General features: G+C 58.3%; 1 protein-coding gene across 2 annotated transcripts; it reads right to left on the bottom strand.

The window, feature by feature from the left end:
* Window positions 1-750: 750 nt before the first annotated feature.
* On the bottom strand, window positions 751-13234 carry CACNB3 (calcium voltage-gated channel auxiliary subunit beta 3). 2 transcript variants are annotated; one of them, XM_027036020.2, is made up of 13 exons: window positions 13077-13234; window positions 5873-5995; window positions 5534-5656; window positions 4971-5086; window positions 4679-4743; window positions 4439-4458; window positions 4160-4240; window positions 3899-3957; window positions 3622-3731; window positions 3168-3319; window positions 2870-2965; window positions 2592-2741; window positions 751-2133 (listed from the first exon to the last, which is right to left on the bottom strand). In XM_027036020.2, the coding sequence occupies exons 1-13, from the start codon at window positions 13116-13118 to the stop codon at window positions 1819-1821; spliced, it is 1452 nt and encodes a 483-aa protein (XP_026891821.1). In that variant the 5' UTR covers window positions 13119-13234; the 3' UTR covers window positions 751-1818. The 2 variants fall into 2 exon arrangements, with proteins under 2 accessions (XP_026891821.1, XP_026891820.1); XM_027036019.2 differs by lacking the exon at window positions 13077-13234 and adding an exon at window positions 9649-10395.
* Window positions 13235-13543: the final 309 nt, after the last annotated feature.

Below are 13543 nucleotides of genomic sequence, written 5' to 3'. Positions count from 1 at the left end.
GGGCTGACTTGGGAGATGAAAGAAAATCGCATCCAGAGAAGCTCCTGGGGCCTCAGCTGAGAGCCTGAATCTACAGGCGGCCAGTTGAGGGGAGATGGAAGGGCCGCAGGGTCGGAGTGCACCTTGCCTGCCTGATGTAGCCTCCCTTAACTTCTAGTCCTGCCTGCCCGCGCGCCCTCTGGGGAGCTTTGCACAAGGGTGACAATGGAGAGCGGTTGTGCCACACGGGCAGGTGGGGCCCAGTTGTGGCCTGTTGTGGTGTGCCAGCGGCTGGATGGCACCTAGTCTTCAGCAGCTTTGCTGGTGGCTCCCTGGTGGCTGAGCCCGCTGCTCACGAGAGGGGTGGAGACGGGAACTAGGGGCATTAAAGAGCGATGAGCTGGAGCCCACGGAGCGAGGCTGTGGGGAGAAGGCTGCAGAGCTGGGCAAGCGCATGGAGTTCAAATTGGAAATACTCTTGGGTCTTTTCGACCCGAGGCAGGGACGGTGTAAGGCTGTGACTAAGCCTTTTCTTCCTCACCTCCCGGAATAGGTCCCTTCCGTGCTGCTGAATGTTTTCCTCCTGGTACCTGGGCATGAGGGGGCTGCCCAGGAGTGCAGTCCTTCCCGCAGCTCTGTCCTCGTGCCCTTCCCACTCAGCGGGTCCTTTGTGAGAGAAAGGAGGCCGGGATACTTCTCTCTTCTAGACTTGGCCTGCGCTGTGAGGAACCTGGCCACCTGAGCCGGCAGACACAGAACAGGAGCCTGAAGGACTGTGCATGGTGTTTATTAGAGATGACAGTGAGGTGGGGGTCTTGTGGAACATGCTCTGTAGGTCACACGTTAGAGCCATAAGGCAAGGGTAGTCAGGTAGACAGGGCTGCTGGGGGCTGTCCACTGTGTCCTATCTCTCCCCACCTAACCCTAACTTAACAAGCAGCAGCTATGAATCAGCGAATAAAGTCGGGGCCACGTTCTCCAGGAGGCATGAGGGCCAAGAACAGAAATGACAGGAGGCAAGAGCAAAAAATGAGCGGGGCGAGGAGGCCCCTGTAGCTGTTCCATACGTCCTCTGCTATACACACTCTCCCTTCCCAACCCCCAGTCCAGGTTGGCTCCTGTCTGCCATTCGGGGTGACCATGTTCCTGGTCTCTGGTCCCGTCACATGTTGAGAAGCTTTCCCAACAGGCGAGGAGAACCCTTCCCTGCAGGAGCTTTGGCTGTGAGGCCTCTGGCCCCGGCCTAGCCTGCCTGCTGCTCCAGCCTTGTGTCTGGATGCCCCACTCCAGCTGATGGACGGGAGTGCCACCCTGTCGGGCTCTGATTGTCTCACTTCGAATGTGTGGCAGTGAGGCGAGCGGAGGACCTCGGACCCCAAGCACAACCCCTGAGTGCCTCGACTGTCGGGACTTGGGCCTGCTCAGGGGCCTCGTTTCTTCCTCATGCCATGCTGCCCACACCCACCCTCTTGTCACTCTGAGGGGGCATCCCTTCCCTGAGTCTGGTGGGAAGGCCCCTGCTAAGGGGATCCTGGCCTGAGGGCACTGCCGGTGGGGCAGCTTCTTGTGCAGGAGAGGAAGGTGCCGGGGGTGCAGCACACGCAGCTAGTACCTGGAATGGGAGCCTACGGGGGTCACTGTGCCCAGGAGGTAAGGGGGCTGGCTCCCTGCTTCTCCCAGAACCTTGGGACCACAGGCAGCCCTGGAGCTGGGGCCGGGCAGGGGGTTGTGGGGGCTGAGCCTAGTGCCAGCCTAACGCCAGTCTAACTCCAACCTGCCTGGAGTGGGCACCCCAGCCAGCTGTGCCTGTGCCTGCCAGGGTAGGGCGGCAGGAGGCTGTCAGTAGCTGTCCTTGGGCCAGGGCCGGTTGCGCTGCCAGTTCCGGTCATTGTGGTTGTGCTCCGAGTCCTGGGCTAGGAGCCGGTCTTGGGGGTCGTGCCCGTTAGCGCTAGGCAGCCCCGAGGTGTGTTGGCGGTGAGGCTGGTACAGGTCCTGGTAGGCGTCCGCATAGTCCTCCTCCAGGTGGCGGGAGCTACGCTGCGAAGACCCTGTCCAGGCTTGGCGGGAGCTCTCGCTGGCCTCGTCTGAGGGCATCAAGCTGTCCCGCTCCAGCGGCGAGTGCTCCTCGCCGCGCTCCCCCAGCAGCTGCTGGTTCTGGGGGCAACAGGACAGCTCTAAGTAGGCAGGGCAGACCTCGCCTTGGCCTCCCTCCCACCTCTAACTGGGTGGGGGCCATTCTGCCCCCTCGACTCTCAGTTCCTGGATACAGGAAACAGTGCAAGGAAGGAGGGAGAGGCATCTTCCACGTGAGACATGGAAAACGGGAGCTTTTGATTCCTGCAAAATTCAGGCTCTGCTGTCAAGACAGACTAAGCTAAAGAGAGTGTTTCTTTTGAACCCAGAAAAGTAACCTCTGATTACCCACCTTACTGATTTATTCCCTCTCTCATCAGGAAGTTCCTTCCCCCATCTGCCCTGGCTCTGTATAGCACAGCTGAGTTCTCCGATCCTTCGGCCTTCAAGCTGGAGGCCAAGGACAATCGCCTGGGCCAGGAGCAGGCAGTACTTTGGCGGGTTCAGCCTGAGCACCTGTGCCCACTGCAAACGAGTACCTGAAGTCCGGGGATGGCACTGGGAGGGCCCAAAAGTCCAGGGCCGGGGGCCGGGTGGTGGGTGGCCCTCCAGTAAACCTCTAGGTATTCGGCCAGGTGCTCACACGCATCCTCCAGCTGGTTCTCATCCAGAATCACATCAAATGACTCCTGGGGAAGAGAGGGAGAGGGGGAACGTTGGCTGCCTCTTGGTAGCAGCACCCCCCCAACCGTCTCCCTCACTCCCCCGCCCTGGAAAAGCTAGAGTGGGCACAGGAGTAGCTGACCCAGGCACTCACTGGTGGGCACTGAACCAGCTTGTCATATGCCATCATCTGTACAGTCAGGTGCTTCATCTGTGACTTCCCCCGGGAGCGGATGAGACGCTGGAGGACCTGAGGAGGAAGGGCAGGGCTGGGCCTAGAGAGAACCCGGCATGTCCCCCACTTGTGCTACAGCATCAGCAGCAGGTGAGGATGATTCAGAAGGGGGCAGCAGGAAAAGGGAACTCAGGAGCCCTCGGGCAGGGATCAGGCAGAGGTGTACCGCGTTCTGGGAGGGCAGCCCCGTGGGCCTCCTCCATCGCCGTTGAGGTACCTTTGGTGAGGATACTTTGACAAAAACGATGATGGGGGCCAAGGAGGTCTTGGCCAGCTGTGCCGGGTGGTTGATGGTGTCGGCATCCAGCACTACCAGCTGCAGAGATTTTGCCAGCTCGAATATGCGCTCGATCTCACTCTGTACTTCCGCTGCGGGAGGGGGCAAGTGGGCCATGGCGCTCACCGCGGGGCTCCACCTACTTCTTAGTCCCTTGGGGCCGTGGGAGCGCTCCGCGGTGGTGGACGGGAAGGAATCGGAGGGAGAGGGTATATTCATCAAGGTGCAGGCAAGCAGTGAAACGGAGAACCGGGGAGACTGGGGCGGTTCTTGCCAGTCCTGGGGCGGGTAGAGAAGCTGGGCAAGACTGCAGGTGCCGGGGAAGGGAGAGGTAGGAGAAAGGGTCTCACTAAGGCTTGAGTGGGTGGAGAAGCAGGAGACCAGGACTTCTCACCAATGCTGGAGCGGGCGGAGGAACGCTCAATGATGGTCCTCTTGCCAGGATTGTTGAGCACAGATCGCTTTGCCAGTGAGAGGTCAGCTGTGACGCGGGTGATGGAGATCCTGGGGTGGCGGTGGAGAATCACAGCCCACCTCTAAATCCCAAGCCTTAGGCTTCTCCTTACCCAGGTCCCACTGAGTTTCTCTTTAGAAAAGACCTTGCTACAGGCACCTGGAAGGAGATAATGATCTCCCTGGTTCTCATGCCACCTGAGGCCAGAACAACTTACCTGCCATCAAATCTATGTTTGAGGAAGTCGAACAGAGCCTTCTGCATCATGTCCGTGACCTGGGTGGCAGGGGTGAGGGGAAAGGCATGGGATTGACTGGGGCCCTCTTGCGCAGGGGCAGCTTCCCTAGGCATGGCCCTGGAGCCCGCCCCCTCCACACACAAACCTGGTGGGGGTAGAACACCCCTCCCACTGTCCCTGTGGTCTTCCCACGGCAGGCTGGGTAGAGGCAACCCTTTGGGGTCAGGGGCCTTCTCTCACCTCATAACCTTTCAGAGAGGGTCCCACCAACACCACAGGCCGCATGGAGGGCACCACATCATATGGGGGAACGTGTTCTGCCTGCAGAATGGACCCAGGGTCAGGCAAAGCCATGGCCCTGTCGCCTGCCCTATGCCTGACTGGTGCAGGGCAGATCCAGAAGTTCTGGGCTCCCTCCCCTCTCTGTTCTCTTGCCCTTCCAATAAGGACTGCCCAGAAACCTGTCCCCACAGCCATAAGCCATGAGCCCCCCCAGCCCAGGTCCCTTCCTTGACTCACCTGCTTTTGCTTCTGCTTGGCTTTTTGGAAAAGGAAATAAAAGATTAAAGTTGGTGAAGGGGGAAAAGCCCTGGGGGCATGGTATTTATTCCCTTCCCCAAGGGAGACACTGGGTTTCTCCGAGCTCTTTTGGTCCCTCCACCAACCCCCTGCCACACAGCTCACCTGGGAACAAGCTCCCTTTCTCCCTGTGTCTTAGTTACCCACCTACCCAAGATGGGTGGGTTGGGGGGAGGCTACCTAGAGATGGCGGAGGGGAGCGTCGGTTGCCAATGTCACTCAGGCTGGAGGGGTTCCCAGATCTCCTGAGAGCAGAAAGGGAGGTCAATAAGCTTCTGTGTGAATGCATTTTCTACACATTATTTCACTGTCGTATACATTTCCTTACATCTTAACTAGCGAGGGAGGCGCACGTGTGTGACAGGTGTACTTATGCGTGTTGGCTTTCATATTTGTGCGGTGTTAATGCGTGCTGCGGGTAAAGTACATGTGTCTGGGGGTACGTTTATTGAGTCACAAACCCTGCTCTCACCTGGCCTTCTGCTCCTGCTTGAGCCGGATGCTCTCCAGGCGCTGGGGGCTGGGGATGAAGGCAATGTCCCCACCCTCTTTCACTAGCCTCCCGATCCACCAGTCATTGCTGTACTTCTGGGGGAAGGGGCGGTGAGAGGAGGCGCCCAGGCCTCAGTCCTGGCTCTTCAATGTGAAGGAGCCAAGGAGGCATTCAGAGAGCGGTCTGAGGAAGGCAGCACAAAAGGAGGAGGGCAGGAGAAGGTGCCAGAGGGAAGGGCAGCCAGGTTTGAGCCACCCAAGATTTCCGTGCAAGGCATCACCGATGTCACAGGTAACCTAAGAGGCAACTCATCTAACTGCTCACTTTACACGTATGGAGACTGAGGCCCAAGCCAGGTCTCAGACGGATGGAGGCCCTAGGGACTGGGTTGTAGATATGAGGGGCGTATGGGTATGTGTTCTGGATAAGAGCTGAGGAATCTGGGGACCTGTTCATAGACTAAGACTGAAGTAAGAGGCAGGGGAGCTAGGGCACGAGCAGGGGGATTAGGTGGCTCCTCTTTGGGGGTTGGGGCTGGTCACCTCTTTAATATGCAGAAAATCTTTGGCCTCGAAGTTGACTCCAGAGCCCTGGACTGGGCACTCCTCGTCCAGTACGCCACAGTAGCTGACATTGGTCCTCACAGCAAATGCCACAGGTTTGTGCTAGGGAATTTGGCCATCAGTGCAAATGAGGGGAGCCTCACAGCACCCCTTCTAGTTTCAATGCCCCATCAGTAGAGGGCGGAGGCCCCAGCAGGACGCCCATGACACACACACTCTTTCACACTCATGAGCATCCTGCCCACTGACCCCTGGGGACTTAGGACCCACCCCAAGTTTCCACCCAGCCCAGCCTAGCCTGCCAGCCCAAGTTGATACCTTGGCCCTTTCAAGCTGCTGCTGAGCCTGGCTCTCCACTTCCCGCCGGGCACTCTCCCGGTCCTCCTCCAGGGAGACGTCTGAGTCCAGAGATGGGCGGCTGGTATAGGAGTCGGCTGAACCCTGGCATGGGGGAGAGGTTGTGACCGCTGGGCACTACAGGCATCCTCTAAACCCTACAGCAGAGGCTCCACTGATCCCAGCCTGTCCATGTCCGTGCTGGACCCCGGTGGTCCCTCTCATCTCCCTGAGAAGGGCCCCAGTGCTTCTGGGGCTGCAGGAAAGCCAGCCCAATCCATACGTGCTAAGATTGGGGCCCCTCCCCACAAGCCCATTAATACTGCGGCTCTGAACAGAGCCTTCACTTTCCTCCTTCCTCCCTTTCCTCTCCTCTACCCTGGCCTCTGGGGCAGAGTGAAGGGAGACGTACTGCAGATGATATATTGGAGATGATTCTGGATCTAGGAGACCCAGCCCTGTTGTTCACATCAGCCTGCAAAGCATCCTGGGCCTTATCCCTTTAAAATGCGTGGCAGCAGTACAGTCAGCTGGGAACAGTCAAGAGACACTGGTTGGCGTGGCACTCTCTCCTGGGTGTCAGGACAGAGCCATCTACCCCCTTCGATCTCCTCTCCCCAGGTGCCTACCCTTCCGGGGTGAAGAGGAAGACACGGTGCTGCCAACTCCTGGAAGTCACTTCCTCTCTCCCCACCCCCACTTTCTTTCCCCTTACACCTGCTGGGGCAACTGGCCAGGTGTGGGCAGCAAACAAGACAGACTGAAAAGGCAACACAAAGCTGTCTCCCTGGGCCCCAGTGAGGCTCAGCCACACCATATGGCCTGTATCTCCCCAGCCCTTCCCCAAGAGGATATCAGCCCTGAAGGAAGGCGCTGTCAGTGCCAGGCAACCCAGCGGAGGACCCTGGGGATGGATGTAGGGACAGGGTCTCTAGTAACCTGAGCCGGGAGAGTCTCTGAGTCCTGCGAATAGGAAGGGGGTATGTTTGGAGGGTTGTAGAGCTCACCAAGAGGGAGATGCGCAAATGAGGAAGGAAAGCTGGACCTTAGGACAGGAGGATAGAAGTCAGGATGTCTGGGTTTCCCTGTCAGACTAGGGGAAAGGGAATCTTTTGTTTTCTGTCTCAGTCTCCACTCTTTATGATCAGAGGCTTGAAGCGTCATTTCCATCAGTTCTGAAGTGCAGGTGGCACAGATAAGGTAGGAGTCTGGCTAAGGGGTCCATGTGGGAGTGTGTGTGCGTGTGTGTGTGTGTGTGTGTGTGTGTAGGTTTTAGAATGTTCTCAGGCTGAGGAACATTCCTTCAAGCTCACTGTGCATGAGCACTTACAGAAGGCAGCAGAAGCCAGAGTATCAGTGGGGAAGACAAACTCACGTACCACCCTGCCCCTCGGCCCCAGCCCCAGCATCGGCAAGAGGGCTGGTCAGCTTGATATCAGCCTGGAGCCTTGAGCCTAAGGAAACACAATGTCTGTGGTAGATGGAAGGCATGAAGAGAGCACAAAGGGAAAAAGTCTTTCATTTTATAGAGGAGTAGAGTCTGCCTGCTGTTCCCCATCTCTCTTGAGAACAAAATAAGGCTGGCTTGGCAGCAGGAGAAAGAGCGGCTGAGCCTCGGGAAGAACCTTTGTGCTGTCAACAGAGTGGGGGGGATCTCCTTTCAGGGGTCTTAGGCACAGGAGACAGCTGTCTAATGCGAGCAGGGACCAATGGGAAAGGAGGGAAGAGGCAAGGCGGGATGACAACTCACTTTGATGAGTAGGTATCAGATGCCTTCTAGATGTCCAGGCCTGTGCAGGAAGAGGATTCTGACCTTTGCTCCACAGGCTCTTGGCCTAATTTAGTGATCTTAATGTCCCTGCCTGGAACATCTGGGTCACCTGGCCTCTCACCTCAGAATGGGAATCATAGGATCTTCCCCTAAATGTTTAAGGAGTTGTGCTCACGATGGAACCCCCTCTCCATTATTCCCAAGTCCTCAGAGCAGGACCCAAGGATAGGTGCATCCTTCGTGCCCTGGTATCACTTGGGAGGCCAGGGCTGCCCTGCCAAGGGTACTCTGGGGTCTTGCCTCCCCCAACCCCTGTTATGCCAAAACAGCCAGAGGCCCAGTACTTTGGAGCTGCCAGGAGTTGGCACAGTGCCCTGGTGGTGCCCCCCTTGCCTGGTGAGTGTGTGGGCAGGCTGCAGCTCCACTCTTGCCTGGCACGGGGGAAGAAGAGGAGGGAGATGAGCCGGTGGATTTATTTAGAGCCTGATCTCCCTCCTACTGCTTCAGAGGGGGCCTCAGGGAGAGCAAGGAGCCAAGCAAGAGAAAGGGAAGCGGGGGGAGGGTGATCCAGGAACCAGAGAGGGGTGGGGAGCGAGCAAGGGGGTAGCAGGCTGCCCCCAACACATCCACATGTCAGTCTTCACCTTGCAACAGCCCTTGCCTTCTTGCCAGGGACGGGAAGAACCTTCTAGGGCCCTCCAGCCCCTCCGAGAGGTTCATTCTCAAGCTCACCTTGGCACCCTGGGCCATGCCAGCTGTCCCTTCAACTGTCAGAAAGAGGTGTCCACCAGAGCCTTGAAAATCATCTGCTCTAGCTGCAATGTAATTAGCCCCAGAGGCCCAATGGGGAATTGGGCCCAGCAGGAGCCCAGTCCCAGAAAAGGACTGAGAGCTGCCTATCCTGAGCCCTAGAACTCATGTATCGTGGGCCTGGCAGCAAGAGATGGGAGAAAACCCAAATACTCCCCCTTTGACCAGAGTGGTCTGCCCTCCACACCTATCGGGGACCCCTTCCAAGCCATCTAGTGGTCCTCTCCTAAGGAGACCTTCATGCAGCATGTTTCGGAGAAGGGACAGAGAAGCTGCCGCCCATCCTTGCCCCATCTTTCCAGGCACTCTCCCTGCTCTCTGAGCTCCGGGAATCACTGCCTAATGAGCTGATTTGTCTCAGTGGGTCAGGAGATAAAAGCAAAGAGGAGAATTAAATATTTATCAGTTGCCTGGTTCTCTGAGCAAAGAGCTTCCTCTCCATCCCCAGGCCCTCAGCCCCTCTGGCCTCACCTCTAGGCCCTCCATGCTGAGCAGGAGCTCAGGAAGCCCACTGCTCTGAGGACACCCCAGCAGGAGGCGTGGAATGGATGGGGCTCAGTCAGCTGGCCCACCCATGTGCCAGGTGCCTAGTTTCCAGCCTGGGAGAGAAGCTGTGCTGCAGGCAGGGTGAGGAAATAAGGCAATGCTCAGGGATGGGCAGCAGAAGGGAATAATGGAGGTCCTCAAGTTTATGATCCTTTTGAGGCTGGTACCTGATTCTCTGTTATCCCAGGCTCTCTAAATTTGTCCTTTACTTGGTCTGAATTGTCCTCCTCCCCTAAAGCCTCAGCTTCTCCAGTAGCTGTTGTGTTCAGACCCAGTCAATCCTTCTTTGGGAACTCCAGACACTGCGTGTGCCCTCTCTACAGCCTCTATGCCCTCAGTCTCCAGCCCTTCCTCCCTCTACCCTTTAGTCCTGGGCTTCGGGGCCACCTGCTCGAGCCTTTCCCCCACACTACCCCCCGCCATGCGCACACCCGATACCCCTTGGTCTAGGACTGGAGTCCTGGGGAGCTTTGGGCATGGAAATTCATCTCCCCACTTTTCAGGAGCGCCCCCCCTACTGGCCCTGCCCCTCCACTGAGGCGTTTTTCAAAGTAATGAAGAGGGGAAGGGTCCAAGGGAGAAGAGGAGTCACCCCAACTTCCCCACCCCCACCCTCACCGTGGGCACTCACCGCCTCCGAGTCCTCAAACCCGGGCACGTAGGAGTCGTCATACATGGGGGAGTCCGAGCTGGGGGGAGCGCGCGGCGCCGGGGGCGGGAGCAGCCCGGAGGCAGGGGCGAGGACAGCGGGCCGCACCCGAGAGATGCCACCGAGCCCCGCAGCCCTGCGGGCGGCGGCGGAGAGCGACAGAGCGCGAAGGAGAGAGCGAGCCGCGAAGACCAGCTGCTCGGAGCTCAAATCACCGCTCCCCCCACCCCACCCCCCCAAACCCTGCCGGTTCCACCCCGAGCGCGGCTGAGGAATCTGGCGCCGGCTCCTACAACAATAGTGCCCGCCCACCTGACCCCCTCCTCGGGAGCAGGCGGGGGTGGCGGTGGGGGGCGCCGGCCACCCGGGGAGCCCGAGACCGGGCCTGGAGAGGGTGGCCGGCCGCAGCCGGGGAGAAGGTGGGTCCCCAAGCACCTATGGGGCAGAGGGGCCGCGGGGAGGAAGGGGAGGAGAGACTGCGGGCGGGGCGGATCTAGGCTGGGAGGAGGCGGGGCGAGGAGAGATGCGGAGACAGAGACGCTCAGCAACCCAGGAAATACTCCGCCGGGAAACAAAGGGCTGGAGCGGGGGAGGGGAGGGGGCGCGGAGATGGGACCCAAGCCGTGAAAGCCGAGGGCGCAGGTGGCTTAGAGGCCGGAGACAGAGAAAGGAGGGATCGAGGCAGAGAGAGAGGAAAGGGGGAGACAGGAAATTGGAGAGACTGGGGGAGATCGGAGAGGCGGGGCGGGGGCTGGGGACGGGCGGCAGAAGGGGGAGGGGCCCCAGGTGAGAGGGCCGCGTGTCTAGGCCCTGGCGGCCCAGAGACTCCGAAAGAAACCTCCGCAGTGGTACTGGGGAGGAATGGGTTTGACGAGCCCAAGCCAATGCGTGAAAGTAGCCCCTACCCCAGCAGGTGCTCGGGCTCCTCCCCCCCTCCCCGACCCCCCGTGCTGGGACCCTGGAGCAAAGGGCCACATCGCCCAACCCATGCAACTGGGGTTTTGGGTCCGACCGCCCCACACCTGTTGCGCGATTAGATTCCATCCTAGTCTGGCCAGGACTCGGGGGGGGGGGGTTCCCTTGCTCGCCTCCTTGCCAAGGACTGTGCCATGCATTGCCAAGGCATCCGTGGGAACTGGGGGAGGGAGGGGCTGTTTTAGGTGAGCCTAAAGGGAGGGGGAGAGAAACCGGAGGGTGGAGGTACGGGGATTGGCGGGGCTGGAACAGAAGGTGGGATACCGGCCACACTGGGGTTGGGAGGGTTAAGGGCAAGACTACCGAGTCACTAGTGTAAGGCCAGATTCCCTCCTTAGAGAAAGGATGGGGGTGGGGTGGCCGGGATCCTGGTTGGAGCCACAGTACCACGCTGTACCAGTTTCCTTCCAAGGAGAACTGAGATGTGAGGTTAGAGACAGAGCAGCAGCCCTTATCTTAGATAAACTTCCCCAAAGATCCACCCATTGGAGCGCCCTCCTTTCTTCCATCTCCTGAGCAACATTATTCCTTTGGATTTTGATTGTCTACCTGCCCTAACTCCACCACGAGGGGGATGTGAGATTTAGAAAGAGGGTTACACTTGGTTACACTTGGAGCCTTTCTGGGCTCATTCCTTCTCCAGTCCCTGTTTCTCACACCCAGGAGGGTGAATCAGGAAATCTGTTCGTTGCTTTACCTTCCTGAGCTACAGGGGAGTCAGAAAACCAAAGCTGACCCAGTTTGACGAGATCTATGGGAGAAGCATTGCGCATGGGAGAGAGGAAGTCCACCTAACCCAACTGGCTTCCCCATTTATGTCAATTTTTCATGTTCCATTGACAAGAAAGAAGGAGAGAAGGGGCCTCATCTTAAGACTATCTTTAGCCTGCCTTTAGTCTGTCTGCCCCTGTGAGTGGTGCAGCCCAGCCCTGCTTAGCATCTTCCTGCGGCTGGATTTGGCAGACAACTTTGTTGGAGCCTTACAAGCTGGCCAGGCACTGCTGGGGGAGGCCGTCGGCTTTCACAGTTCTCTCCTGAGTCCAGCACCGTTTGGGGATTGGTTATACGTTGGATTCTCTGGTAGTGCCAGTTCCCAGACACTGTCTTTTTACTTCTGTGCCCCCTCTTTCTAGTTCCTCAGAACTCCTTGTCTCCTCCTCTTTTATTCTCTGCCTCTTCAGTTCCTTCTGTTTTTTCCAGAAGGGCAGAAAGGAGCCATGAGGTGTGAAAGAATAAGACTCTCAAGGCGCTCTCTCCTGGGTGATAATTCCAATGACGACAGCTGCTGGGGCATCTGCTTCTCTTCCCATCCCTGGATCTACTCTCCTGATCTCTCCTTTTGTGACTCTCTCCGCCACCAGGGGGTCCTGGGGATTGTAGTTACACAGCAGACCTGCCATCAGCGTCACTCCTTCCTCACACACCTTGTTGTTTTCATCCCCATCTGGGACAATGGTGTCCAAGTCTGCTTCTGAAGCATGAGTTGCCGTGCCAACCCCCCGCCCCCCCGCCCCGGGAGACGAGTTCAAGCTTTCATACCTGGGCCCATCCCTTGGGTCTTACAGGAGCTTCAGAGCCGCACTCTTTCCCTTATCTCTGAGTCGTTACTCAATGCCCCCTTGCATCTCTTATCTCACCCACACCTGCCTGCTCCAGTTCTCATGCCAACTTCCTGTCCTGAAATAAGACATGTGCCTGTCAGTATCTACGTGGCCCCTAACCTCTTGTCTTTTCCAGGGGTGAGCATAAGAGGAGAGCTGAGGGCAAAAAACCCCCAACCCAACCCAAACCAAAACAAACAAACAAAAAACGGTTTCGAGGATTGGAGAAGAGGATTTCTGCTCTCCTCCCTTGTAGGAGAGAGCTGTTAGGCTGGTAGCTGCCTGGCACCCAAGGTATGGAAGCAGGACACCGGGGAGAAGCCTGAATAACCAAGTTTGGGAGTGGGAGTACTTGGGAGCCTCCGGAATACATTCCAGCTTCTCCTGTAAGTGCACCAGGAAGCTGGCAGATCCTAATCCCTCTGCATTGAATGGGGAAACTGAGGCAGGAGCCAGTACCTCTGGGAAGTCCTTCTCCTCAGCAGTCTTTAAGATGGACCAAGCCCAAACCCCCAGCATTCTAGCTGCTAGGCCGCCCTCAGGGAGCCTGGAAAGGGGCACCAGGGGAGCTTGGTGAATCCCTCTTATCTCCGTCCTTTCATCTAGCTCCTTTTTTGGCTCCCCAGGCAGTCTTCCCCTCCCGTCCCAATCCCAGTGCTTAGAAGCTGCCAGCTCTGACTGCTCCCTCCTTTCTTGCCCGCCTCTTCCACCCTCAGCCTCACCTCCTCGATCTTCCTCCCTCCCCATCACTGCAGTCTCCCCCAAATGAGGGCCCTCCTCCTAGCTTGGAGTGGGGCTCTCCTCCCACCCACTGGGGAGGGGGCCCGCGTTTACCTCATTCAGCAGGAAGGTTGCACTGGAGTCAGAAAAAGACATAGACCGGGCTAGCGGTCTTTCCCCCTCCCCCGGGCCAGGGGCTCCGAGGCGGGAGCAGGACCCGGGCGCTGCTCTGCACACTGGCTCCCGCCTGCACGCCTCGCCTCGCCCCACGCCCGCCGGGCTCGCTGCCGGCTCGTGTCCCTCTCTCCGGGTTCCCTCCCCCTTTCCTCCTCCTTCCCTCCCTCTCCTTCCCTCTCCCTTCCTTTCTCGCCGCCTCTGTCACTCTCCCTCTCCAGTCACCTTTCAGTCCTGCTCTCTCCATTTCCGTCTCTTCTTCCTCCTCTCTACGGTCCCTGTTCGCTGTTTATCTGGGTGCCTCCCACTGTCCTTCCATCCCCACTTCTCGCCTCCCTTCTCTGCCTCCTCCTTCCTCCTCAACCCGGCCCCCAGAAAAGGTAGGGACTCTGGAGCCCCCACCGCCG

This window comes from Acinonyx jubatus, chromosome B4 (genome assembly GCF_027475565.1).
Source record: "Acinonyx jubatus isolate Ajub_Pintada_27869175 chromosome B4, VMU_Ajub_asm_v1.0, whole genome shotgun sequence".
In the NCBI taxonomy this organism is placed as follows: domain Eukaryota; kingdom Metazoa; phylum Chordata; class Mammalia; order Carnivora; family Felidae; genus Acinonyx; species Acinonyx jubatus.
Note: the sequence above shows the minus strand (reverse complement) of the source record. Positions and strands in the feature narration are given on the sequence as shown.

Coding starts and splice junctions, on each gene's coding strand:
- CACNB3 (XM_027036019.2), bottom strand. CDS start 9,693: ATGTATGACGACTCCTACGTGCCCGGGTTTGAGGACTCGGAGGCG. Junction 4,459..4,678: donor CTCCCCTCCGCCATCTCTAG/GTAGCCTCCCCC, acceptor TTTTCCAAAAAG/CCAAGCAGAAGCAAAAGCAG. Junction 4,241..4,438: donor CCAAGCAGAAGCAAAAGCAG/GTGAGTCAAGGA, acceptor TCCATTCTGCAG/GCAGAACACGTTCCCCCATA.